Source organism: Chiloscyllium plagiosum, unplaced genomic scaffold (assembly GCF_037043375.1).
Source record: "Chiloscyllium plagiosum isolate Xiang-an unplaced genomic scaffold, Cpla_swu_hap1 HiC_scaffold_13, whole genome shotgun sequence".
NCBI classification, from domain to species: domain Eukaryota; kingdom Metazoa; phylum Chordata; class Chondrichthyes; order Orectolobiformes; family Hemiscylliidae; genus Chiloscyllium; species Chiloscyllium plagiosum.
In genome coordinates, this window is record NW_028270151.1 from 85,660,038 (window position 1) to 85,687,976 (window position 27,939).

Here is a 27,939-nt window from a genome sequence, read left to right on the forward strand (position 1 = left end):
GCTACAATGTGTTGCGTTTCTTTGCAACCTCCTGCTATGGAAGATCGCACTATGGGAAATCCCTATAGAAATCACGCTGTAGAAGGTTGTGTTGCAGCAAACCTGGTATACCTGTTCAGCAGAAAGTTTGCATTACGCAAACAACATCCATAATTCATCAATTGTGTTCTAGAAGAACTATCTGTACTCCAATTGCTATACCTGCCTGTAATCTACCTCCTACTACTTGGCCAATTTCCTAACTATTATCGATCTTCCTCTGATTCTGTGAGCTTCAGCTTTCATTTCCCGTGAGGGAGTGGGAATGGAGTCATGGTGGTAATGTCACTGGACCAGTAATCCAGAATGTCAGGCTAATATACCAGGAATATGGGTTCAAACCCCACCATTCGCAGAAAATGACTTTTGAACTCAATAAATATCTGGCATTGAAAAGCTACTGTAATCCTCACTGCCATCCCAACAGAAGGACTGATCACCCTTCTGGCAGATTTCAGTGTCAGCTATGGCCATGACTCCAGTATCTGGATCTCTGATCACTGGGGACCCAGGCTGGCAAAAAGGCCATGTAAATGATGTCCTCCTGCTGACAGCATATGCTCAGCATTGCCTCATTTTAATATACACACTCTTCCACCAGGAAGGCAAATGCTAAACCATGCAGAGAAATCTGGATCAAAACACCAGGACTTTCTGGATTGTCATTGTTAAAGATCACTTACCTAAGTGATGTCTGGATCACTTAATCCTTGCAGGGGGTGCCAATTCCTGCTGGGCAGATCATTCACTTATTCAATCACAGATGAGTATCCACAAGCGTCAATGTTTATGAACTGAGTTCACTAAATCAGGATCGGGACTGGGGGCTTTGGCTGATTTTTCTTTTTCTCTCTCATTCCGGAGGCCTTTGGCTTCTTACTGGCTTCTGCCAGCCTAAAGTTAAAAGTCACACAACACCAGGTTATAGTCCAGCAGGTTTATTTGGAAGCACTAACTTTTGAGACACTGCCTCTTCATCATGAACCACCAAATAAACCTGTTGGACTATAACCTGGTGTTGTGTGATTTTTAACTTTGTCCACCCCAGTCCAACACTGGCATCTCCAAATCATGACAGCCTAAAGTTAGCATTTTTTTTGTTCTTTCATGGGGTGAGGGTTTTGAGGGCTTTTGTTGCCTGTACCTGATTGCCCTTGTACTGAGAGGCTTGCCAGCTGTTTCAGAGACCAGTGAAGAGTCAACTCTGCTGCTGTGGGTCAGGAGCTGCATGTAGGCCAGACCAGGTAAGGACACCGGATTTGCTTCCCTCAAGGACATTTGTGAATCAGGTAGGTTTGTAAGGACAATTGGCAATAGTTTCATGGCAGGAGAAAGTGAGGACTGTAGATGCTGGAGATCACTGTCAAGTATGTGGCGCTGGAAAAGTACAACCAGTCAGACAGCATCCGAGGAGCAGGAAAGTCGATGTTTCCAGCACAAGCTCTTCATCAAGAATAATTTCATGGTGTTCATTATAGAGCCTAATTTGCAGCAACTTCGAGGTATTGTTATGGACTAGTCATTGAGAAATTCAGTTCTGTGGGGTTAGAGGTTCAAATTCCACCATGGCAACTGGTAGAATTGAAATGAAAAAGCAGCTGGAATTATCATCTCTACGATAGGCAGTTGCCTCACTTCCCCTGGTCAGTGCTGTAATTCTGTGCAAATTTGCTTCTGCTCCACCTAATGGTAGCATTGGTCTCAAACGCAGCCCTCCAAAAAAAGATTGAGATCAAATGTAAAGTTGCCATAGCCCTACTCTGTTCTGAGAGAGACAACTGGTCTTTAACCTGAGGGTCACCATGTTTCAGACAAAGCGAGAGTTTGAGGAGAGTCCGTCATGATAACCTCAGCCACTGTGGCAATTGAACCCCTGCTGTTGGCATCACTCTCCATTGCAAACCAGATGTCCAGGCAATTATGCTAACTTGCTAACTGACACCACCACAACCAACTGATACCACCTCAACCAACCAAAGTTAAAAATCTCACTACACCAGGTTATAGTCCAACAGGTTTAATTGGAAGCACACTAGCTTTCGGAGCATCGCTCCTTCATCAGTGGCACTGGTGTTGTGTGATTTTTAACTTTATACACTGCAGTCCAACGCTGGCATCTCCAAAACATGTCAACCAACCAACACCACCTCCCCGCCCCAACAGACTGTGGTGAGTTTGAAATTAGAAAATCTAATCTGAATGAACAAAAGAGATGAATTTAGCAGTACAAGTTTTGAACAGGTTGCAGTCTGACGTCCTCGGATTTACTTACGTAAACCTTTGAAGACGACTGAACAAGTCAAGTAGGCAGTTAAAAGGCATATGGAATTCTTGGCTTTATTACAAGATGTTTAGGACAGAAATTATTATGCTCAACATTTTAAAAATAAATTCTGGTATATCAAATTCAATTCTGGATGTCTCACTTCAGTGAGGATACCTTCGAAAGGGTGCAGAGGAGATTTACTTGAATGGTACTAGAGGGAAGGGGAGTTGAGGTTCAAGTTCCACCATGGCAACTGGTAGAATTGAAATGAAAAACAATCTGGAATTATCATCTCAATTATCAGCAGTTGCCTCACTTTCCCTCGTCAATGCTGTAACTCTGTACAAATTTGTTTGTGCTCCACCTAGCTCCAGTAAACTTGAGAATATGAGGTTGTTTTCTTTAAAGTAGAGAATGTGAAGATATTTGATCAAAATGTTCAAAACCCAGGAAGGGGTTTTGACAGAGTAAATAAGATAAACTGTTTCCAGTGGGTCAGTTAATGGAGAACACGCACTGAAGGTGATTGGCAGAAAGACCCAAGGTGGCGAATTGGTCTGATTTGGGCCATTCAATCTGAAAAGGTGAAGAAAGCAGATTGTATATTAACATTGAGAAAGAATTGGGTACTTGAAGGGGAACGGTTACAAGAACAGGGGATTATAACTCATAGAATAGATCTTTCAAAAGGCCAGCAAAGTTGTGATGAGCTGAATAACCTCCAAAATCATTCCTCGATTCTATTGGAATTTAGAAGCTGGAGTAATCTTGAGAAATCCCAGCCCCACATCCACTCCATCAGCAATTCCATCTAGCCCCATCTCTGTGATATTGCCTACCTCTGGCCTTCTCGCAACCCATCTACTGTTAAGAGGCAACTATATCACTGCGGATGTGGAGACACTTGTAGGCCAGATCAAGTGAGAACATCCGATTTCCTTCCCTAAAGGATATTAGGGAACCGGATGAGTTTTTACAACAAGTAGTGATAGTTATCATGGTCACCATTACTGAGACTAGCTTTATATTTCACATTTGCTGTTTGAATTTAAATTCTACCAGACACCATGGTGTGATGTGAACCCATCACTGCAGAACAGAAATATTGGTCTCTGAATTAGTTATAAAACAGAAGGAGCTGGAGTTTCAGCAGGTCTGACAACATCTGTAGAGCAAGAGAAATTGAGTTAATGTTCTGTTCCTGATTTAGTTCTTCGTAACTGCAGGGCTTCTGAGTTTCTAAGAAACCTTTTCTTTTTGTTTCAGGCACCTGCAGTATCTTACTTTTATTCCTTGATGTGCTAGAGTCATAGAGTCACACAAGATGGAAACAGACCCTTCGGTCCAACTGATCCAACTAGATCACTGGCTGATTTGATTGGAATCATGGGCTAATTTCATCGGGATCACTGGCTGATTTCCTTGTCTCTACCCCATGCATTGAGGGAATGCTGTGAAAGTCCAGAGAGAGTAAAAGCAGTAATGAGTCCAGTTAACTCAATTTAGGTGTACAATATATACAGACCAGGTCATTGTAATCAACATTATCTGTCATTTTAAAGCACTGTTCAGAATGCGGACACTGTAGAATAATGACATTCCACAAATAGCTGAAGCTGTATAGTAAGCTAGAAATTAAGACAAAAGATGATAGGAGATATAGGGGCAAGTCAGGCACAGGCAGAGGAAAGGGGTGGGAAGGTGAGGAGGTTTGAGTGGGAAAGTGAGGAACTGAAGGGAGAGCAATAGAAGATGAGGCATGGAGAAATGGATGGAGTGCTGAATTCAGGGCAGAGTATGAGGGAAAGGAAGAAGGAAGTCGGAGAGGAGATGAGGGAAATGGCAGGGATCAGAGTGTGAGGTGGGAACAGGAGGTTGATGGAGGACTAGAAATGGCAAGGGATGAAGCATAGCAGTGTGGGAATCACCCAACACCATGAGGTAGAGACTGTTGGCGCTCCATGTGGGTTGGAGGAGGGGGCATGCTGAGACTCACTCCAGACACTGGGACCAGTTAATACAGCCCTGTATCATAGAGAAGAGGGGCAGAGGAGCATGGTAGGAGCCTGCAGATCTGGCGGGGGGGCAGGCTTCACCACATTACAGGGAGCCTTGTGGTACATCCTGTGCTCCTCCAGACTGGGTGCAGTGGCCTTGCAGGAGGGGCAGGGTGTTCAGCACCAAGGGTTGGGTGGAAGGTGTGTCTCGGCAGGACACAATTCCTAATGCTTTTCGTTGGGCACCTGAGAGTGCCCTTGATCATGAGCATTACCGTACTGTCTCCTCCCTAATTCTGTTACCCCCACCAGCCCCAGAACCTTGGGTCTTTATATTCCCAAAATTCTAGCATCCTGCACCTTCCCAACTTTGTTTGTTTCATTGCTTTTCCTCACCCATTTTAACACCTTGTCCTTTAGCTCTATCAAAATTTTGTCTGATTTGTGAATTGTTTTACATTATAAAAATGAGCGTGATTTGTAATGTTAGCCATTCAATAGGATTGTGGCTAATCTGTACGTTTGACCCCATCCGCCCACCTTGATTACAGAAAATTCCCCCTGAAAATTCCTGAAATTTTCAATTGACCTTTAGGCTCAGCAGCTTGAGGTGAAACTCGGGTGAGTTCCTTATTTCCAGGATGTAGAGTTGCTTCCTGTCACCCTGATTCCTGGGATGAAGGGTTTGCTTTCTGAGGCAATGTTGACCAGGTTGAGCCTTCACTCTTTGGAGTTTTGAGGAATGAGAGGTGATCTTATAGAAACATACGGAAGGTTCTGAGGGGACTATACACTATGGATCCCTGGATCACGTTCTTCCCCCATGGGAGAGTGTCAAATAGGGAAAACATGATGAGGAGAAATTTCTTCCCTGGAGGTATCCGCTCTTTAGAATTCTCTTCCACAGAGAGCAGTGGAGGTTGAATCATTGAATATATTCAAAGCTAAATTAGATTTAGATTTTATTGTCACATCTATTCAAGTCCATTAGTACTGTGAAAAGTGTCTAAAGTTGCCACACACAGGGCCATCTTTCAAGGGTACCTTGATGCAAAAAACTCAGGTACAATATAGTAAAAGAAACGAAGTTAAAATCTAAAGCAATACAGACCTTCATAGACTTTGTAAAATAAAAATAAAGAAATTAGATAATAGTTAACATGAAAGTCCTTCTTAATATAAACATTTTTGATGGACAAGGGAGTTGAGGGTTAAGGAGGAGCTGACTGGAAAGTGAAATAAGGTCATAATCAGATCACCCATGATCATATTGAATGACTGAGCAGGCTTGAAGGGCCGAATGGCCTATTCCCTCTTTCCTATGATCTTGCAGCATCGATCCTGAACAGTCTATTTTTAAATGTCTGCCTCCTTTTCCTTTCCAATGCTGTCCACTGGAAGAAACCAGTTTCCATCTGTATTGGCTACTTCAAATACACCTAACACCTCCATTCTGAAGAAAAGTCATATTGGACTCTTTGTTTCCTCTCTCCATAGATGCTGCCAGATCTGCTGAGTTTCTCCAGCACTTTGTCTTTTTAATTTCAGATCACCAGTCTCTGCAGTATTTTACTTTCATCAACACCTGGATATGATCATCCATAATCTCCTTCACACACGGTGTAGTCTCTACAGTATAATTGAATTGGTGATGATTTGACGGTCACAGAAAGAGCTTCCTTTAGTGACAGTTCCAGTTTGATGTGTTGCTCATCTCTCTCTCTCTCTCTTTCGCTGCTCCATGCAAACTAAGGGATTGTTTGCACACCAGGAGGGTGCACTGTTGAACAAACAAGAATTTCCTCAACACTGCTGATACTTCCTTGCAGACCGACACTTCCTCACAGTCTGTTTGTGCGTGCGAGGCAGAGCATTAATCCAGAGCACGGCTCTGGTGTATGGGTCACAGTGTGGTGTTCTCTGGGAGACATATCGCCAGCACCTTACTGAATGAAAGGTTCACAAGACTGCATGATGGACAGAACCTGACAAGGTAGGGAATCATTGCTAATATTTATTAGCAAATAATTGCACTGCAATCCCGAGAGTGAAAACTTCAGCCTGCATTTTGCAGGCAGGTGCTTTAGGAACTAAAGACATCCCTAAAGAGTGAGTTTAAATGTTGAGACAGGGAGCAATGATTCTGCCCGGGTGGTGAGTAGTTGAATTTCTCATCTGGGTCTTTGCAACAAGTAGAAGCCCTGCTTCAACACCCTTTATATTTTCTAATCAGAGATGTTATAAATGCTCCGAGCTATTTAGGTTTCTTCCAGGTGTTCAAGTTCCAGCTGAAATTTGCCAAAACTCCTTCAATGCATTGTGCCATCAATTAACTGAAGTGAATACAGAACGTGTGGAGGCTGGACTGTTTGTTTGAGGTGGGACAGATTACTTTATGACTTTGGGATATGTTATGACACTCCTCTGTGGCACTTTTATATTCCGAAGTGGATCTTGAGATAGGGTACTGCCATTGCACCATAAGCGCACCCTGTCAGATTATGTTGTTTGTTGATTAATATGCATGTCTATTTGATGTTGCGGTGTGAGGGTTGAGTTGAGGGAAGAGTGTATTGTCACATAAGATGATACTGGCACGGGACCCAGGTTCTCGTGTGCCTGTGTCAGAGACCACTGGGGATATCAGTTGGGTGTCCTCTTTAACTTCATGTATCAGGGCATCATTGCTGTTGTTTGTAGCAAGAGCGACGCTGTTTGTTTGAATGTCACCAGTGCTTCCCAGGCTCTTTCCTCTTTGAAAATTATTGTAACCGCTCAGAGAACATGGGACACTGAGGTGGGCTTGGTGAAAAATGACTGAAAGTGAAGGACTGACCTGCTAGAGTAGGGGGGCAACATTCAGGAGTTGGTCAGAGGTCCACAGTAAATATTGCTGCTTTGAGTTTGCGACATCAGCATTTCAGCTCACCACACCTCATTTTGGGAATCCCTACCGTGTGGAAACAAGCCATACCGACCCTCTGAAGAGTATCCCTCCCAGACCTGCACCCCTACCCTATTACCCTACATTTCTCCTGACTAATGCCCCTAACCTACACATCCCTGAACACTATGGGCAATTTAGCATGGTCAATTCTACCTAATCTGAACATCTTTGGACTAAGGAGACATGGTGCACAGTGTATGGAGAGGGGGAGACACTGACCTAGAACTCAGGAAACATATCTTGACTTTGGATGGGGTGCAGTCCAGATTTATCAGAATCTTAGCATCATACAGATGTACAGCACAGAAACAGATCTTTCCATTCAACTTGATCCAGGCCAACCAGATATCTTAAATTAATCTAGTCCCATATCCCTCCAAACCCTTCCTGTTTATATAGCCAGCCAGCTGCCTTTTAGATGTTGTAATTGTACCAGCCTCCACCATTTCATAAACGCAACACCCTCTGCGTGTAAAGGTTGCCCCTTAGGTCACTTTTAAACCTTTCCCCTTTCATCCTAAACCTATGCCCTCTAGTCTTAGACTCCCTATCCTCGGAAAAAAACCCCTTGGCTATTCACCCTATCCACGCTCCTAATTATTTTATAAACTTCTATAAGGTCACCCCTCGGCTCCGATGCTCCAGGGAAAATAGTCCCAATCTATTCAGCCTCTCTCTACAGCTCAAACTCTCCAAAACTGGCAACATCCTTGTAAATCTTTTCTGAAACCTCTCAAGTTTAACATCATCTTTCCTATAACAGGAAGACCAAAATTGAACGTAGTATTGCAAAATTAGCCTAACCATGGATAACTGGGGAGAGAATAGGGCCCGTCAAAGATCAACAAGGCAGCTTATGTGTGGAGCCGCAGGAGATGGGGGAGATACTGTAGGGATTCTATGATATTAAATGGTGGAAGAAGCTCAAGAGGCTTTTTTGAGGTATTTTAGGTTTTGGAAGTGATTTCCTCGAATTCCACAAGGTCAATCTGAGACTGGTACAGTTGGGAAAAGGAGTGAGTCAAACAGTCAGGACAGGCAGGGACAAAGCAGAGAACAAGGTAGAACTGAAATTAAACTGCATTTACTTCAAAGCAAGAGGCTGAACAGGGAAGGCAGATGAACTCAGGGCATGCTTAGGAACATGGGACTGGGATATCATAGCAATTACAGAAACATGGCTCAGGATGGACAGTTCTGGCAGCTTAGTGTTCCAGGATACAGATGCTATTAGAAGGATAAAAAGGGGGTCAAGAGAGGAGGGAGAGTGGTGTTTTTGTTAAGGGATAGCATTACAGTTGTACTTAGGGAGGATATTCCTAGAAATACATCCAGGGTAGTTATTTGGGTGGAACTGAGAAATAAGAAAAGGATGATCACCTTATTGAGATTGTATGATAGACCCCCTAATCGTCAGCGGGCAACTGAGAAACAAACTTGTCAGGAGATTTCAGTCACCTGTAAGAATAATAGGGTGGTTATGGTAGGGGATTTTAACTTTCCAAACATAGACTGGGGTTGCCATAGTGTTAATGGTTTAGATGGAGAGGAATTTGTTAAGAGTATAAAGAAAAATTTCTGATTCAGTATGTGGACGTACCTATTAGAGAAGGTGCAAAATTTGACCTACTCTTGGGAAATAAGGTAGGGCAGGTGACTGAGGTGTCAGTGGGGGAGCACTTTGGGGCCAGCGACCATAATTCTATTAGTTTTAAAATAGTGATGGAAAAAGATAGACCAGATCTAAAAGTTGCAGTTCTAAATTAGAGGAAGGCCAATTTTGACGGTATTATGCAATAACTGTCAAAAGCTGATTGGGGGCAGATGTTCGCAGGTAAAGGGACGGCTGGAAAATGGGAAGCTTTCAGAAATGAGATAACGAGAGTCCAGAGACAGTATTTTCCTGTCAGGGTGAAAGGAAAGGCTGGTAGGTGTAGGGAATGCTGGATGACTAGAGAAATTGAGGTTTTCGTTAAGAAATAGAAGAAAGCATATGTCAGGTATAGACAGCAGAGATCGAGTGAATCCTTAGAAGAGTATAAAGACAGTAGGAGTATACTCAAGATGGAAATTAGGGGAGCAAAAAGGGGACATGAGATAACTTTGGCAAAGAGGGTTTTTATAAATACATTAAGGACAAAAGGTAATTACGGAGAGAATAGGGCCCATCAAAAATCAGCAACGCAGCTTACGCGCGGAGCCGCAGGAGATGGGGGAGATACTAATGAGTATTTTGCATCAGTGTTTACTGTGGAGAAGGACATGGAAGATATAGAATCTGGGAAAATAGATGGTGACATCTTGAAAAATGTCCATATTACAGTGGAGGAAGTGCTGGATGTCTTGAAACGCATAAAAGTAGATATATCCCCAAGACCTGATCAGGTGTACCCTAGAACTCTATGGAAAGCTAGAGAAGTGATTGCTGGGCCCCTTGCTGAGATATTTGTATCATCGATAGTCACAGGTAAGGTGCTGGAAGACTAGAGTTTGGCTAACGTGGTGCCACTGTTTAAGAAGGGTGGTAAGGAAAAGCCAGGGAACTATAGACTGGTGAGTCTGACGTTGGTGGTGGGCAAGTTGTTGGAGGGAATCCTGAGAGACAGGATGTACATGTATTTGGAAAGGCAAGGACTGATTAGGGATAGTCAACATGGCTTTGTGCATGGGAAATCATGTCTCACAAACTTGATTGAGTTTTTTGAAAAAATGATGAAGAGGATTGATGAGGGCAGAGTAGTAGATGTGATCTATATGGACTTCAGTAAGGTGTTCAACAAGGTTCCCCATGGTAGACTGGTTAGCAAGGTTAGATCTCATGGAATACAGGGAGAACTAAATATTTGGATACAGAACTGGCTCAAAGGTAGAAGACAGAGGGGTGGTGTTGGAGGATTGCTTTTCAGACTGGAGGTCTGTGACCAGTGGTGTGCCACAAGGATCTGTGCTGGATCCTCTACTTTTTGTCATTTACACAAATGATTTGGATGTGAACATGGGAGGTATAGTTAGTAAGTTTGCAGGTGACACCAAAATTGGAGGTGTAGTGGGCAGTGAAGGTTACCTCAGAGTACAACGGGATCTTGATCAGATGGGCTGAGGAGTGGCAGATGGAGTTTAATTCAGATAAATGTGAGGTGCTGCATTTTGGAAAAGCAAATCTTAGCAGGACTTATGCAGTTAATGGTAAGGTCCTGGGGAGTATTGCTGAGCAAAGAGACCTTGGAGTGCAGATTCCTTGAAACTTCCTTGAAAGAAGAGTCATAGGGAGATAGAATAATGAAGAAGACAAAAGTGAGGGCTGCAGATGCTGGATATCAGAGTCAAGATTAGAGATGTGCTGGAAAAGCACAGCAGGTTAGGCAGCATCTGAGGAGCAGGAAAATAGACGTTTCGGGTAGGAGCCCTTCATCCTGCCCGAAACGTCGATTTTCCTAATGAAGAAGGCGTTTGGCATGCTTTCCTTTATTGGTCAGAGTACTGAGTATAGGAGTTGGGAGGTCATGTTGCGGCTTTACAGGACATTGGTTAGGCCTATCAGAAGGATGTTGTGAAACTTGAAAGGGTTCAGAAAAGATTTACAAGGATGTTGTCGGGGTTGGAGGATTTGAGCTAGAGGGAGATGGTAATGTCCTCGGGAGTGTTGCTGAACAGGCCTGTTTCCACACTGTAGGGAATCTAAAAAGAAGAGACATTGGAGTGCAGGTTCATAGCTCCTTGAAAGTGGAGTCGCAGGTAGATAGGATAGTGAAGAAGGCATTTGGTATGGTTTCCTTTATTGGTCAGAGTATTGAGTACAGGAATTGGGAGGTCATGTTGCGGCTGTACAGGACATTGGTTAGGCCACTGTTTGAATATTGCATGCGATTCTGGTCTCCTTCCTATCGGAAAGATGTTGTGAAACTTGAAAGGGTTCAGAAAAGATTTACAAGGATGTTGCCAGGGTTGGAGGATTTGAGCTATAGGGAGAGGCTGAACAGGCTGGGGCTGTTTTCCCTGGAGGCTGAGGAGTGACCTTATAGAAGTTTACAAAATTATGAGGGGCATGGATAGGGTAAATAGGCAAAGTCTTTTCCCTGGGGTCATGGAGTCCAGAACTAGAGGGCATAGGTTTAGGATGAGAGGGGAAAGATATAAAAGAGACCTAAGGGGCAACTTTTTCACACAGAGGGTGAAATGGAATGAGCTGCCAGAGGAAGTGGTGGAGGCTGGTACAACTGCAACATTTAAGAGGCATCTGGATGGGTATATGAATAGGAAAGGTTTGGAAGGATATGGGCCAGGTGCTGGCAGGTGGGACTAGATTGGGTTGGGATATCTGGTCAGCATGGACGGGTTGGACCGAAGGGTCTATTTCCATACTGCACGTTCCTATGGCTCTATGGGTCTATGAAGTTAGAGCTGGAGTACATCAGGTGTTCTCTCGGGAAACATTTCTTTGCCTAACACGAGTGAAAATTCACAATATTTACATCAAAGAGAAACAGGTGAGGCTGTTGGTTAAAAATGTCAAAATTAGATAGATCTCTGTTGAGGAATGGGTAATGAATGTTGCTGAATGAAGGGCAATGGATAAAGTTCATACAGAGATAGCAATAATCCAATAAAATGACTAAACAGGGTCCTGTTCTCATGGCATGTGGTTCTTGGCCTCCTCTAATATAGTGCTTTGATTGTTGTGCAATTAGAATATTATTTGCACAATATAATTCCAAACATCAGTGGGGGATTTAGTATTGGAAGTGGCTGGTGCTACTTAAAGGTAGATTGCATCTTGGCTGCAAAGTAAACTAAGAGTTACCACCCAATGCCTGGAGGAAGAACGCCTCAGCACCGCCCTCCTGACTTGTCCATCACCTTTCCCATCTATCTGCTCCACCCCCCTGACATATCACCTTCTCCCTCACTTTCATCTAACTATCGCTTTCTCAGCTACCTTCTCCCCAACCCCACCCCCCTCCCATTTATCTCTCAGCTACCCCCAGCCCACAAGCCTCATTCCTGATGAAGGGCTTTTGCCCGAAACGTAGATTCTCCTGCTGCTCGGATGCTGCCTGATCTGCTGTGCTTTTCCAGCACCACTCTCCCATCTCTGATCTCCAGTGTCTTCAGTCTTCACTTTCTCCTGGCTATGTGAGAGAGCTTGCCCCAAAGTCTTCTGATTATGTACTTGAAGGACAGCTGTCGAGTAACATTTTCACACAGAGGGTGGTGCGTGTATGGTATGAGCTGCTGGAGGAGGTGGTGGAGGCTACAATTGCAGCATTTAAAAGACATCCAGATGGGTAGGTCAGATTCGGATGTCTGGCTGGTGTGAACGAGGCAGACAGAAGAGTTTGTTTCCATGCAGTATGACTCTATGACTCTAAACACTGGAGAGGGTGATACTGCAGGTAAGAACTCATAACTGTGAAGAAATAGTGAACCTGCTGGGACACTTTTGCGAAGGAAAGGTTAAGGGATGTTTTAATAGAGGTTATTCAAATAAAGATGTGGTGTGGAAGGGCAGATTGGAGAAGGTGTTTCCACTTTTATGGGAGACAAGAACTTAAGTCCAAAAATACACAGTGGCAACTACTCAGCAGTGAGACCAGGAGAAACTCAGGCAGTGGTTGAGAGGTGGAACATTCCACCATAGGGAGTGCCTGAGGCAGTGACCATAGACACTCTTGAGGATGAACCAAAAAATGAAAGAGATGGGATTACAGGGCTACCCAAAATATTGGGGTAGGCAGGCTGCAAGGAGGCTCATGTGGGATATGATCAGAGGAACATGTGGGATATGATCACAGGAACAGCCTGTCCTGTGGAGTGTGGGACTAGATTACTGCAGGGACAGCCTGTCCTGTGTAGTGTGGGACTGGATTACTGCAGGAACAGCCTGTCCTGTGGAGTGTGGGACTGGATTACTGCAGGGTCAGCCTGTCCTGTGGGGTGTGGGACTTGATTACTGCAGGAACAGCCTGTCCTGTGGAATGTGGGACTGGATTACTGCAGGAACAGCCTGTCCTGTGGAATGTGGGACTAGATTACTGCAGGGACAGCCTGTCCTGTGGGGTGTGGGACTGGATTACTGCAGGAACAGCCTGTCCTGTGGGGTGTGGGACGGGATTACTGCAGGGACAGCCTGTCCTGTGGAGTGTGGGACTGGATTACTGCAGGAACAACCTGTCCTGTGGAGTGTGGGACTGGATTACTGCAGGAACAGCCTGTCCTGTGGGGTGTGGGACTGGGTACTGCAGGAACAGCCTGTCCTGTGGAGTGTGGGACTGGATTACTGCAGGAACATTCTTTCTTGGTGAGGTTAGGACTGGATTAATGCAGTAACAATCTGTCCTGTAGAGTATGGGCAGTAGGAACACCATGCGCTTTTGTTCAGTGTATAGATTGTGGCCCAGTGTAGAAAGGTATTGCTTTAATTTGTTCTCTATACGATGCCACCCATTGTCACAGCGTATCCCTTCCCTGTCTGGTTGGAATGTAGGCCTTACATAAGGATAGATCCTACAACTAGCCAAGTTGAATTGTTACAGCCTGTGCTGTCGATGTGTTGGAGTGGGTGTTGCAGCCGTTAATCTGACCCCAACACACACTCAGACACCCCTGGGGGAACTGGAATTAAGCATTAGAAAAACAGACAAAACATTACTGACAATCAGGTGTAGGAATATATGATAAAGAATATATGTCCTTTGATTTCTAAATACATGTTTATTTCAAAAATATACTTTATTCATGAAAAAAGGTCTTTATATACATACATAGTTCCTGGAGTAGTTCACTTCTGTACATACTTTGCATATGGAGAAACAAATAAATGTCTTTCCTTACAATTGCAACAAATCAAGACAGTTCTTGCTTATGCAAGATACTATTTACATATATTTGAGACACCGGAAGTGTCAGTTAACTGAATGGTTCCCTGTTGTACTTTGGCCATACACGTCTTGTGCTGGGAAAGGCTGACAGTCTGGGATCAACTGATGGAGCATGTCTGTCACTGCTTGTGCTTAAAACAATGCTGTCTGTTTATGTGTATGTTCCTGATGCAGGAACTGCTGGGGCTCCACCTCCCTCAATGCCGGATCTTTGTATGTTATCTCAATAAACGCATCCTTGTGATGTGGCAGATAAAGGAACAGGATCCTGCTGGGTTTCCCTGATTTGCACTCACACGCAGCTCATATGTCATTGCAGAGAGTGAGTAAGAGAGAGCGCCAGGCAAAACAAACAGGGATTAAAGAGTCGAGAGGACCAGTTACTTCCTGATTCCTTCCTCACTTTTCAGAACAAAATCTACTGAGGAAATTCCTAAATCCAGCAAGCTGTTGGTGCTTAGAGAGTTGAAGTGCCTGGTTTTGTTTGCAGTGCGTGTTACTAGTTATAACTGGTGAATATCCAAAGTGACATGTCTATTCTCATGATTTGGAGGTGTCGGTGTTGGTCTGGCATGTACAAAGTTAAAAATCACACAACACCAGGTTATAGTCCAACAGGTTTATTTGGAAGCACTCGCTTTTGGAGCATCACTCCTTCAACAGGTGATTGTGGAAAACCCATAACCATCTGATGAAGGAGCAGCGCTCTGAAAGCTAGTGCTTCCACATAAACCTGTTGGACTGTAACCTGGTGTTGTGTGATTTTTAACTTTGTCTGTTCTCTGCAGGGATCTACTGGTCTCTCCCACGCTCCCACCCCCTCCCCTGAGTAATGGGGGGGGGGTCGATTGGTACAGTTCAGCCACTTGTATGCTGGAATCCTGGAAAAGCTGGCATGAAATCACGGGCTGGATGTTTCTATATCTTTATCCCCAGAACTTTGTTTTTGTGGGTCAACTGAAAAAGTTCTCTTGTGCTAGAAATCATTAGAGTTTTAGAAAAATTGTATAAATTTGCTACACGTCTGACTTATGACCTGGAGATCCAGTCTCAACATCCCGTTGGAGAGGGACTGACTTGCTGTAACTTACACCAGCTCCATTGTGATAAAAGCAGAATGCCCCCCTCCATTTTTTTTCTCTATGGTTAAAAAAGATGGCACGGTGATTCAGTGGTTAGCACTGTTGCCTCTCAGTCTTTCATAAATAAAGAGACTAAAACTGTTTTCCATACTCCCGATGTGGAGCCTTCTCTTCTCCAAGGAGAACCACAGAATCTTGACAGTGTGGAAGGCCTTATAGCCCATCAAATCCATACTATCCCTCTGAAGAGCATCTCACCCTGACCAACCCCCTATCTTCTGCCTGTAACCCAACATTTCCCATGTCTAACCCCCAGCCTGGATACAATGGGCAATTTAGCATGGCCAGTCCACCCAACCTGCACATTTTGGACAGTGGGAGGAAACCAGAGCACACAGAGGAAACCCATGCAGACACAGACAGTCACCCAAAAGTGGAATTGAACCCAGGTCCCTGGCACTGTGAGGCAGCATTGCTAACCGCTGAACCACTATGCCACCCATAGATTAGGGGACACAGTTTAACAATAAGGGATCTCCCATTTTTGACAAAGGATTAGCAGAATTTTTTTTTCTCTCAGAGAGTCATGAGCCTGGAGACAGGGCAATTGAATAGTTTAAAGTCTAACAAGAGGGTCAAAGGATATTAGAGGTAGGCTGGATTGTGGAATCGAAACGGCATGATCTTGCTGAGAGTAGATTAGATTAGATTAGATTATTTTACAGTGTGGAAACAGGCCCTTCGGCCCAACAAGTCCACACCGACCCGCCGAAGCGTAACCCACCCCTACCCCTACATTTACCCCTTACCTAACACTACGGGCAATTTAGCATGGCCAATTCACCTAACCTGCACATCTTTGGACTGTGGGAGGAAACCGGAGCACCCGGAGGAAACCCACGCAGACACGGGGAGAACGTGCAAACTCCACACAGTCAGTCGCCTGAGGCGGGAATTGAACCCGGGTCTCTGGCGCTGCGAGGCAGCAGTGCTAACCACTGTACCACCGTGCCGCCCACAAAGTAGGCTTGTTGCTTGTTGGCACGTAAACTAAAGGAGGTGACCAGCCTGCCAACCTCCAGCATACCGTTGACACGTTCAAGGTAAGGATAAAATGTCAAGTAATCCATTCATCCTGAGACCTATTGAGATCCTTAAGAGGCCAATTAATGCCCATAAGGACCCCAGTGCACTCCACCGCTCAAATTCCTGTGGCTAAGAAAGGCAGGCAGCCCACAAGCAGCCCACAAAGGCAGGCAGCCCACAAGTAGAAGGGCTGAATGGCCTACTTCTGTTCTGAATTGGTATGTTCATATGTAAGTGAGGAGAATTGATTGAGGTGCTCCAAACCATGAGAGACATGGAGAGAGTAGAAAGGGAAAATCTTTCAGAAACTGTCAGCCAATACCAATAGCTACTTTGTCAACAGCTTGAAGGTAAGCTGTACTGGAATACGGTATGGAGTGTGACATTGCTCATGAGGGACATGCCTGTTAGATTGGTACATGGTGAGTTAGGAGTTGCGTCACATTCTATTCACTTTCCCAATGACCTGCGGTACCTGCATATTAACCTTTAGTAATTCACGCACTAGCATACCAAGATCTGTCTGCATCTCAGTGTTCTGCAATCTCTTGCAATGTTGACAATATGCCTTTTTCTTTGTTTGTTTCTGTCAAAGAGGACATTTTCCCACATTATACTCCATTTGCTAGATCTTTGTCACTCATTTAATCTAACATTATGACTTTGTAGCTTCCTTGTGATAGAGTTTCCAATGTTCCTGGAATGTCAGAAATTGGAGATTAAAGTCCAGGATAATCCATGAGAAAAAATACTGGGGCATTCAAAAATGTAATCCCCATTTGTGAGTAATGGAGGTTTGCCTCCTCCCTTAAACTAAAGGTCCTTGTCCACCTTTAGCCGGTACAATGCAAGCTTGTGGGCTGCCTGCCTTTCTTAGCCACAGGAATTCGAGCGGTGGAGTGCACTGGGATCCTTATGGGCATTAATTGGCCTCTTAAGGATCTCAATAGGTCTCAGGATGAATGGATTACTTGACATTTTATCCTTACCTTGAACGTGTCAACGGTATGCTGGAGGTTGGCAGGCTGGTCACCTCCTTTAGTTTACGTGCCAACAAGCTTTCAAATATACTGGCAGGGAGTTCGCATCTTGAAAAAGATTGTGCGGGCTCTTTCTTGGGGCTTTGTCTCTAACATGTCCCATTTCAATACACCACAGAACTCCAGCTGAGATCTTAACCAGTGTTGCAGAATGTTCCAGCACAATGTCTTTGTGTTTAAATTGCCTTCTGAAAAGCAAAAAACTACTTTATGAGCTTGTCCTGCCACCCTTACTTACTTCCAGACTGAAAAATACCCATCCATCACCCCCTTTTCTTCCTGTCATTGAATCAATTGTATATCATGTCACTACTTTCTCTTTAATTCCATGGGCTACTCCTTTCTTAACTAACTTCCTGTCAAATGCCTTATTAAAGAACATATATAAAACATCTACTACACTATCTTGATCAACCTTCTCCTATTTCGCTAAAAGTTAGTCAGAGATTAACTCCATGCTCTCTCTTCTTCATTAAACCATGCATTATGTAATTAAAGCCTATTTTATCTCTGTTAATGGTCTCCCTGTTATAGAAAGAATGTTATTAAGCTGGAGAAGTTTCAGAAGAGATTTAGATTACTTACAGGCCCTTCGGCCCAACAAGTCCACACCGACCCTCCGAAGAGCAACCCACCCAGACCCATTCTCCTACATTTACCCCTTCACCTAACACTACAGGCAATTTAGCATGGCCAACTCACCTAACCTGCACATTTTGGACTGTGGGAGGAAACCGGAGCACCCGGAGGAAACCCACGCAGACACGAGGAGAATGTGCAAACTCCACACAGACAGATGCCTGAAGCGGGAATTGAACCCAGATCTCTGACGCTGTGAGGCAGCAATGCTAACCACTGTGTCACTGTACCGCCCATTTAACAGGACATTGCCAGGAATGGAGGGTTTGCGTTATAAGGAGAGGCTTGATAAGCTGGGACTTTTTTCACTGGAGCATAGGAGGTTGAGGGGAGCCCTTATTAAGGTTTATAAAATCATGAGAGGTATAGATAAGGTGAATGGTAAGAGTCTTTTCCCTGGAGTTGAATATGAAATGTTTAGAGGGATGTGGGCCAAGCTGAGGCTGGTGGGACTAGTTTAGTTTGGGATTATAGTTGGCATGGAGTGGTTGGAATCAAATGGTTGTATGACTCTACAACTGAGCAATGTTATCATGTCACTGTGTGAAGACTTTCTCTTGCATGTTTAATGCAAGAGAATTCTCTCCAAATTTACAGCACTGGTTTTAAGCTCCAGTCTCTATCAGGATTCTGTTGGCACAGTGACAGTGTCCCTATCATCATAACATCTCTGAACATCAATTGTTGGTTAGAAAATATCTACTCCACAGCCAGCGGTAAGTTGAAATTGCCAGGAACCGTGCTCTGACTTGCATGTCAAGAATTTTCAATATGTAGCTTGTTTGATGTGTTTGGTAAAACAGGAAACTGAGCATTAATGAGACAGGCTCTAGTGCTAATGACTCATTTAACAAACACTAATCCCCTTTAATGAGCAATGTGTTGCTGCTTCACGAGAAAATCATCACATCACTTGGCAGCAACATAAAAGGTGGACTGAGAACCTCCTGACGTTGGGATTTACCTGACCACAGACTTCTCAAATATTTCTTCCACAAATCTCACCTCCCTATAGATTCCACCCAATGCATTTCTTGCTGTTGACTCTTTGTGGATTGTGTTGAGTTGAACTGTACTGTCCCTCAACAACTTATCATGACCACATCTTCATATGCTGGTTCGGTTGTGTTTGCAGTTGGGTTAACTCACATGGGAAATTATTGGATTGATTTGCTTATCAGAAAAATGCCAGAAGGCAATTATTTCAGTAAATGAGATCATAGCCATCACCTCAATCGGGTAACTGTTCATGGTCGATTAGGCAAATACAGGTCGATGTGTGTTTGTGTGATTATCGAATCAATTTAATGTGGGTGTGAATATATTGCCTGTGGGTGTGCATTTTTAGAACTTATTTTATGGGCTGTGGTTGCCAATGGTGAAGCCAGCATTTGATTCCAACATGTAAGTGCCCTGGAGAAGACAGCAATGAGCTGGTATCTTGAACTGCTGAAGTCCATCTGGTACAGGTAGACCGAGCGTGCTGTGAGAATTAAGGGAGTTGCAGGAGTCTATTAACACGACAGTGTGTTCACATGTTAATGCCTCTGACTCATCTGTAGGTTATTTCGGTTTCTAAGTTTTTCACTGTCAGGTCAGCCGGGGTCATGTTTGAATTAACCCTCATTAAACTTGTTGGAATGACAGATGTCAGTCTGTGATACACACGATAGCAAAAGTTAATAATTGTATCTGTGTGATTATGTTTTTACTTTGCGGTGCAAAATGTGATGTAAAGGCGTTCGTTGTGTCATGAAAATTATCCTGAGGTGGCATGTTTGAATGGGAAAGGATTTTGCACAGTGGGCCCTCTCCCTGATCTCTCAATCCCTTGTCCTTGATCTCCCGACCTCTCTCCCTGATCTCTCGAACCCCCACCCTCACCCTCTCTCTCAGCCTTGCACAGTTTCCTCTGAGATTCTTTTTCAGATTTCGCTGTAAACAGTTCCAGATTTCCCTGTGACCTTTGACATCCCGTGCCACCCTCATTCCTGTGGAGCTGCAGGGCCTTCGAGCGGAAGGGCAGGAGGGTCCTCTCAATCTTCATCTCAACTCTACTCCAACTGGCCGAAGTCTACCAGATTTTGAGAGGCGTGGACGGAACGGACAGAGGTTTTTTACCCCCCCAGGGTCGCAATATCAATGACTAGGGGACGTAGACTTAAGGTCAAAGGGAGGGGGGGGGAAGTTTAAAGGAGATGTGAGAGGCAAATGTTTTTTGCACAAAGGGTGGTAAGTGCCTGGAATGCGCAGCCAGAGGAGGTGGTTACAATAACAACGATTACGAGGCATCTTGTCGATATATGAATAAACAGAGAACAGAGGGATACACACAGTATTATAGCCAAAGCTTTTTAGTTTAGAAAGGCATCCTGTGTCAGTGCAGGCTTGAAGGAACCCTTCCTGTTCCGTACTGTTCTTCCTTCTCTTCGTTCTGGTGTTGTCCCCATCCTGGTGTGAGAGAGTGAGGCTTAGATTGCTGACAGGAAATCAACAATAGCAGTTTTATTTTCCGTCCAGAATGGTTATGTAGGAAATGCCACCCTTCCCACACTGGGCACTTAACAAGCACATGACGTATGGAGCCTGTTAGTGAATTAAACCTGGATTGCTGAGGTCCCCACTTTTCACCCTTAGAAACAAGAGGGAAAAGAAGAGGATTATAGAAGTGTTAAAGTTATAAAGGGGCATGGAAGGGTAGATATGTGGCGAATGGAGTAGTTTGAACCCCACGGTGAATTTGGGTAGAGGTGTGGGAGGAGCCTGTCAACACTGGGGGGAAAGTGTCAGTGCATTAGGAAGCTGGGTGTAAAGTTCAGAGGTTGAGGCTGTGTGAGGGAAAACATTGTGTGAAAGGCAGGTTTCCGACTACTCATTTGCTTAATTAAAGCTTCCTAATGGTTGAGGGTATTGTGGAAGTGGCTGAGGTCCCGGAGCAGCACCAGCGCAGGATTCTGGCAGCCTGTGGCAATGTGACCGGTGAGCCCAGATGGCAGTCAGCAGTGTGACAGGAGCACAGAGGCACAGGGATCGAGAGCTCAAGCCCAGTGTGGGGGGAGAGATTGAACCCAGTGTGCAGGGGGTGGGGGTGGGGGGAAATGAACCCAGTGTAGGGGGTGGATAGAGATTGAACCCAGTGTTCGGGGGGTGGGGGAGACTGAACCCAGTGTGGGAGGTGAGGGGGGGACAGAGATTGAACCCAGTGTTGGGGGGGTGGGTGGGATTGAACCCAGTGTTGTGGGGAAGGGGGGGGGGGAATTGAACCCAGTGTGGGGGAAGGGGGTGATTGAACTCAGTGTGGGGGGTGAAGAAGAGATTGAACCCAGTTTGGGGGTGGGGAGAGAGAGATTGAACCCAGTGGGGGAGGGGGGGGGGGGGAGAGATTGAACCCAGTGTTGGGGGGAAGAGATTGAACCCAGTGTGGGGGGGGGGGGAAGATTTAACCCAGTGTGGGGGTGGGGGAGAGGGAGATTGAATCCAGTGGGGGGGGAAGAGAGAGATTGAACCTAGTTTGCGGGGGGGGGGGCGGGGGGAAGAGATTGAACCCAGTGTGGGGGGGGGGAAGAGATTGAACCCAGTGCGGGGGGGAGGGGGGGGGAAGAGATTGAACCCAGTGTTGGGGGGAAGAGATTGAACCCAGTGTGGGGGGGGGGGGGGGAAGATTTAACCCAGTGTGGGGGTGGGGGGAGAGGGAGATTGAATCCAGTGGGGGGGGAAGAGAGAGATTGAACCTAGTTTGCGGGGGGGGGTCGGGGGGAAGAGATTGAACCCAGTGTGGGGGGGGGGGGAAGAGATTGAACCCAGTGCGCGGGGGGGGGGGGAAAGAGATTGAACCCAGTGTGGGGGGGGGGAGAGATTAAACTCAGTGCGGGGGGGGGGGAGGCGAGAGAGAGAGAGATTGAACCCATGCGAGGTGGGTAGGGAGAGAGAGATTGAACCAGTGCGGGAGGGGGGAGAGATTAAACTCAGTGCGGGTGGGGGTTGGTGGGGGATGAGATTGAACCCAGTGTGCGGGGGGGCGGGGGGGGGAGAGATTGAATCAAGTGCGGGTGGGGAGAGAGAGAGATTGAACCCAGTGTGGGAATGGGGAGAGATTGAACTCAGTATGGAGGAGGGGGATCAGATTGAACCCAGTGCAGGGAAAGCCCAGCTTGGAGAAAGAAAGACATAATTTGGAACTTTTAACTTTATTACCTATTTTCCACTTTTTCTGAGAACAACAGTACTTTTAACTTATTTACTATATCTTCTACTTTTTAACCTAAGAGTTGGTATCTAGGTCCCCTGTACCTCAGATGGCACCGTGGGTGGTTCACTGTGCTGCTGTACCTCTGGCCTGGACTTGAGTACACCGGATAATAAAAGCTCATTGTAATTCCAACACACACACACACATATGTGAGCTTACTTTTGAGGTGTCATGGTTTACCCAATGTTATTGACATTTGCAAGTGAATGCAAAATGAGCTCAAATGGTAAATCCTGATGAAGGGCTTATGCCCAAAACATCAATTCTCCTGCTCCTCGGATGCTGCCTGACCTGCTGTGCTTTTCCAGCACCACACTCTTGACTCTGATCTCCAGCATCTGCAGCCCTCACTTTCTCTCAAATGGTAAATGGCATCTGAGCAGTTGTGAGCAGGACTGTGTTTTGCATTGCTGTTACCAGTGCCTTAGTTGATATCAGGTTGTCCATCCAGTTTCTTTCCTTTCTTGAGAATTTTGTAGCAACTGAGTGGCTTGTTAGGGCCATTTCAGAGGGCAGCATGGCGACTTAGTGGTTAACACTCTAGCCTCACAGCACCAGGGACCTGGGTTTGATACCAGCCTCGGGCAACTGACTGTGTGCAGTTTGCACATTCTCTCCGTGTCTGTGTGGGTTTGCTCCAGGTGTTCCAGTTTCCTCCCACAGTACAAAGATATCGAGAATGTGGAGCTGGAAAAGTACAGCGAGTCAGGCAGCATCCGAGGAGCAGGAGAATCGACGTTTTGGGCATAAGCCCTTCATTAGGAATCAGGAAACAGTCCAAAGATGCGCAGGTTAAGGTGGATTGACCATGCTGAATTGCTCATAATGTCCAGGGATGCGCAAGTTAGGTGGATTAGCCATCGGAAATGCCATGTTAAAGAGTCAGAAAGATGGGGTAGGTGTGAGATGATCTTCACTGGATTGGTGCAGACTTGATGGCCTCTGTCTGCACTGCAGGGACTATATGATTCTCTGGTAGTTAAGGCTCCACCACATGGTTGCGAGTTGAATCACAAAGAGTCATAGAGTCATAGAGATGTACAGCATGGAAACAGACCCTTCGGTCCAACCCGTCCATGCTGACCAGATATCCCTACCCAATCTAGTCGCACCCGGCCCATATCCCTCCAAACCCTTCCTATTCATATACCCATCTAAATGCCTCTTAAATGTTGCAATTGTACCAGCCTCCACCACTTCCTCTGGTCAGATGTTGTTCACTCAAGGGCATTAGTGAATCAGGACATTGGATGCTGGTTTCATGGTCATCATTGGATTCTTAACTCCAGGTTTTATATTGAACTAGAGTTCCACCATCTGTTGTGGGGAGGTTTCATACCCAGACCCCGGGACAATATCTGAGTCACTAATCCATTGACACCATCACCTCGCCAGACTAAAACTGAGCTTCTCTGAACACCAGTGTCCCAGGGATATCCACTGTCTGCAGAGATGTGCTGCCCGCTGGAACTGCTGATTGCAGGCTGCCAGTGTCTGTCCAAATCATGTCCTCTGAATTATTTTGGACTCTGAAACCCTCCAGACATATGCAGAATCTCCCGGTCAACCACCCACAATTAGCTGGGTCCTTGGTGGGTTGTTTGCCAGTTACATCAGCCTTGCCAGGTGGAAGCCAGCTCGCTGCACCCTGGTGCTGGGCAACATTGAACCCACGCACACGGCAACCTGGGCACACCCAGCTTCATCAAACACACCTCCAACACCATCGTTGGTGTGGAAGTGCAAGGATATAGAGTCATGCAGCATAGAATCAGACCCTTCAGACTTACCAGTCCATGCCAACCGTAATCCCAAACTAAGTTAGTCCCACCTGCCTCCACTTGGCCCATATCCCTCCAAACCTTTCCTACTCATGAACTTATATGATTGTCTTTTAAATGTGTTAACTGTGCCCGCATCCACCACTTCTTCAGAAAGTTCATTCCATGCACGAACCACTCTCTGTGTAAAAACAAATTGTCTCTCATGACTTTTTAAAATCTTTCTCCTCTAGTCTTGAAAACCCACCCTAAGGCAAAGACACCTGCCATTCACCTTATTTTTACCCCTCATGATTTTATAAAACTCTATAGAGGTCACCCCTCAACCTCCTGTACCCCAATGAAGAAGGTCCTGGCCTGTCCAGCCTCTCGTTATAACTCAAACCCTCCATTCTCGGTAACACCTGGTAAATCTCCTCTCAATCCTCTTCAGCTATAACAGGGGGACCCTATCAGAGTCAGGAAATGGTCTCTTATAGGTAAGGGGAAAATATTACAGGCTGTGAACTATCAGAGGAGACAAGGATGCCATCTCTATAATGTGCAGAGTATAATCTCGAGTCACAAGCCTCTTGACAATGCAAACTTGCCTCTGAGTGAAAATATTCCACCTCGTCTCAGACGGAAATAGCCAAGCTCTTATTCACTCTGCACATTAAAATCTAGCCCAGTATTCTTTTATATGCATGAATCTAAAATCCAGTAGGACATGCCAAACAGCCACTCTTAAATCCAAATGGGAGCTCAGGAGAAACTTTACTCAGGGCAGTGAGAGTGTGGAACATGACAATTGTGTGATTGACTGTACAGTGCACGTAAGGAATTCTAGTTGAGCGCAAGGGAGAAGGGAATAGAAAAACATGCTGATACGATGAAATGAAGTTTGTGGAAGGTCTTAGAAGAGGCTCATGCGGGCAATAACTACCCGCATGAGCATTGAGTCCAGGGTCTATTTTGGGCTGTAAGGCAAGAGCACTGTCATAGGGTTAAATGAAGAAATAACCCCAACCCTAACTTTGAAGACATAAATGCTGATCCCTCCACCCCCACTTAACAATTTTCAATATTCTCTACTGGATCCCTTTATTCCTGATGAAGGGCTTTTGCCTGAAACGTCGATTTTGCTGCTCCTCGGATGCTGCCTGAACTGCTGTGCTCTTCCAGCATCACTAATCCAAAAAATATATCCCTTCATTAGCTTCTTTACAGCAATCCATGAGACCATTCAGCCTATCCAGATCTGCCACCATGTGGAATACTTTAAGAATAAGAAGGCTCAAAGGTAGAAGACAGAGGGTGGTGGTGGAGGGTTGTCTTTCAGACTGGAGGCCTGTGACCAGTGGAGTGCCACAAGGATCGGTGCTGGGTCCACTACTTTTCGTCATTTACATAAATGATTTGGATGTGAGCATAAGAGGGATAGTTAGTAAGTTTGCAGTTGAAACCAAAATTGGAGGTGTAGTGGACAGCGAAGAGGGTTACCTCAGATTACAACAGGATCTTGATCAGATGAGCCAATGGGCAGAGGAGTGGCAGATGGAGTTTAATTTAGATAAATGTGAGGTGCTACATTTTGGGAAAGCAAATCTTAGCAGAACTTATACAATTAAAGGTAATGTCCAGGGAGTGTTGCTGAACAGAGACCCTGGAGTGCAGGTTCATAGCTCCTTGAAAGTGGAGTCGCAGGTAGATAGGATAGTGAAGAAGGCATTTGGTATGCTTTCCTTTATTGGTCAGAAGTTGGAGTACAGGAGTTGGAGGTCATGTTGCGGCTGTACAGGACATTGGTTAGGCCACGTTTGGAATATTGCATGCAATTCTGGTCTCCTTCCTATTGGAAAGATGTTGTGGAATGTGAAAGGGTTCAGGAAAGATTTACAAGGATATTTCCAGGGTTGGAGGATTTGAGCTATAGGGGGAGGTTGAATAGGCTGAGGCTGTTTTCCCTGGAGCATCGGAGGCTGAGGGGTGACCTTATAGAGGTTTACAAAATCATGAGGGGCATGGATATGGTAAATAGTCAAGGTCTTTTCACTGGGGTCGGGGAGTCCAGAACTAGAGGGAATAGGTTTAGGGTGAGAGGGGAAAGATAGAAAAGAGACCTAAGGGGCAACTTTTTCACACAGAGGGTGGTACGTGTATGAAATGAGCTGCCAGAGGAAGTGGTGGAGGCTGGTACAATTACAGCATTTAAGAGGCATCTGGATGGGTATATGAATAGGAAGGGTTTGGAGGGATATGGGTCAGGTGCTGGCAGGTGGGACTAGATTCAGTTAGGATATCTGGTCAGCACGGATGAGTTGGCCTGAAGGGTCTGTTTCCATGCTGTACATCTCTATGACTCTAAGAAAAAAAAAGATACAGCTTAAAAGAGAGTCCATCAGTTCTGAGCCAGCTCATCATCAACGATACCTGCACCACCATCTCACCTCCACCGCCAACACTGGAACCAACCAACATTCATATCTCCACTCTTCAGGCGCCATCTTTCACTACTGGGCTGCTAGAGCTGTCCAATTCCATTTGATCTTTTCCACAGCTTTGTAAATTTCTTTGCAAACTATTTATCCACTCCCCTTTTAAAAATAATAATGAAAGAAGAAAACTTGAGTTGAACTGGAATTTCACAAACAACAGGACGTCCCTAAATGCCACAAAGCCAGTGGGATATTCTTGAAGTTTATTTAATGTTGAAATGCAGCCAATTTGTGCAAAACATGCTTGCACAATCAAATAATGATGAGGTAAATGTTTTTGGAATATTGATTCATGAATAAGTGTTAGCCAAAGGGGATCTCCCTGCTCTATGTCAAAATATTTGCAGTCGGATCCATGGCGTCCATCTTGGAGGTTAGAGGGGTGTTCAGTTTAACTTTTCTTCTGAAGGATGGCACCTTTGATATTGCGGCACTCCCTCAGATCTTTACGCTCAAGTCCTGGTGTTGGACTTGAACCTTTAGTACTGACAGTGATGCCTACTGGATCACCATGACTTACCTTTCTTCTCACAGTGGGGCACTCCATGTTCTACAGATGTGTTTTATTTTACAAAAAAACTTACCAGTTCCTATGAAGTTTTGGTGACAATCTTAGATTGATGCCCAGAGGTTATTGCCCCACAGATTAGATAAAATAACTTACTCTGATCCATCTCATCAAAATTAGTGTAAGTGTGGGAGAAGCAGAGATCCTCATCACGTTGAAGAAGTATTGAGATGAGCACTTGCGATGCCAAGAAAGGTAAGGCAATGGGAGACAGTGAGGTCTGAAGATGCTGGAGATCAGAGTTGAAAGTGTATTGCTGGAAAAGCACAGCAGGTCAGACCTCCCTGACCTGCTGTGCTTTTCCAGCAACACACTCGCAGATAAGGCAATGGGCCAAGTGCTGGAAAATGGGATTAAGATAATTGGGTGGTTGTTTTTGCCTAGCACAGACTTGATTGGCTGAAAGGCATGCACTCGATCTCTATCACTCTATGACAGCCACCACATCTACTCTGAAAGTCCATTGACCTTCTGCAAAGTTAGCCCAAATGTTCTTGTCCACTTTCTCCCCCTAGTCCCTCTTTGTCTCGACTCACAACAGTCCAAAGCTGTCCTAAACTCTTCATCCCGACAAAGAGTTCCGATCGTCCGCAAGATGTTCAGCGGAACTGTATAAACGCACGATAGTGTTGATGTTTACCACAGAGTGAGAGGAGTTCTGCGGGGAGTTCTCTTCAAAGCGTTCAAGGGTCTTGCTTTTCATTTCCCAAGCAGGTTCAACACTGGGCACCGATTTCCAAAAAAAAGAGAAGCTGAAACGCTATGTTGAAGAGTAAAGCCAACAAAGAGAATGATGCCATTAACCTCATTTCACCCAGTGAATTGAAGAATGAGTACTATGGCAGCTTGGAAAATGAGGAGGATGACACCTTCGTGGCAATGCAGGAGGT

At 45.1% G+C, this 27,939-nt stretch overlaps 1 protein-coding gene across 5 annotated transcripts in view; it reads left to right on the forward strand.

Moving 5' to 3' along the window:
• Positions 1-6,160: 6,160 nt before the first annotated feature.
• LOC122555703 (anoctamin-7-like) overlaps positions 6,161-27,939 on the forward strand; it is a 98,706-nt gene continuing 76,927 nt past the window's right edge. For 2 of the 5 annotated variants that reach the window (XR_015759234.1, XM_043701740.2), the window contains exons 1-2: positions 6,161-6,295; positions 27,764-27,937. Coding sequence is in view for 3 of the 5 variants with exons in the window: in XM_043701740.2 (XP_043557675.2) it covers positions 27,812-27,937 (126 nt within the window). In the remaining 2 variants the exon portion in view is untranslated. Of the gene's footprint in view, positions 6,296-18,569; positions 18,691-27,760; positions 27,938-27,939 lie in introns of those variants that run through there. The other 3 variants (XM_043701741.2, XM_087993865.1, XM_043701743.2) reach the window with 3 other exon arrangements.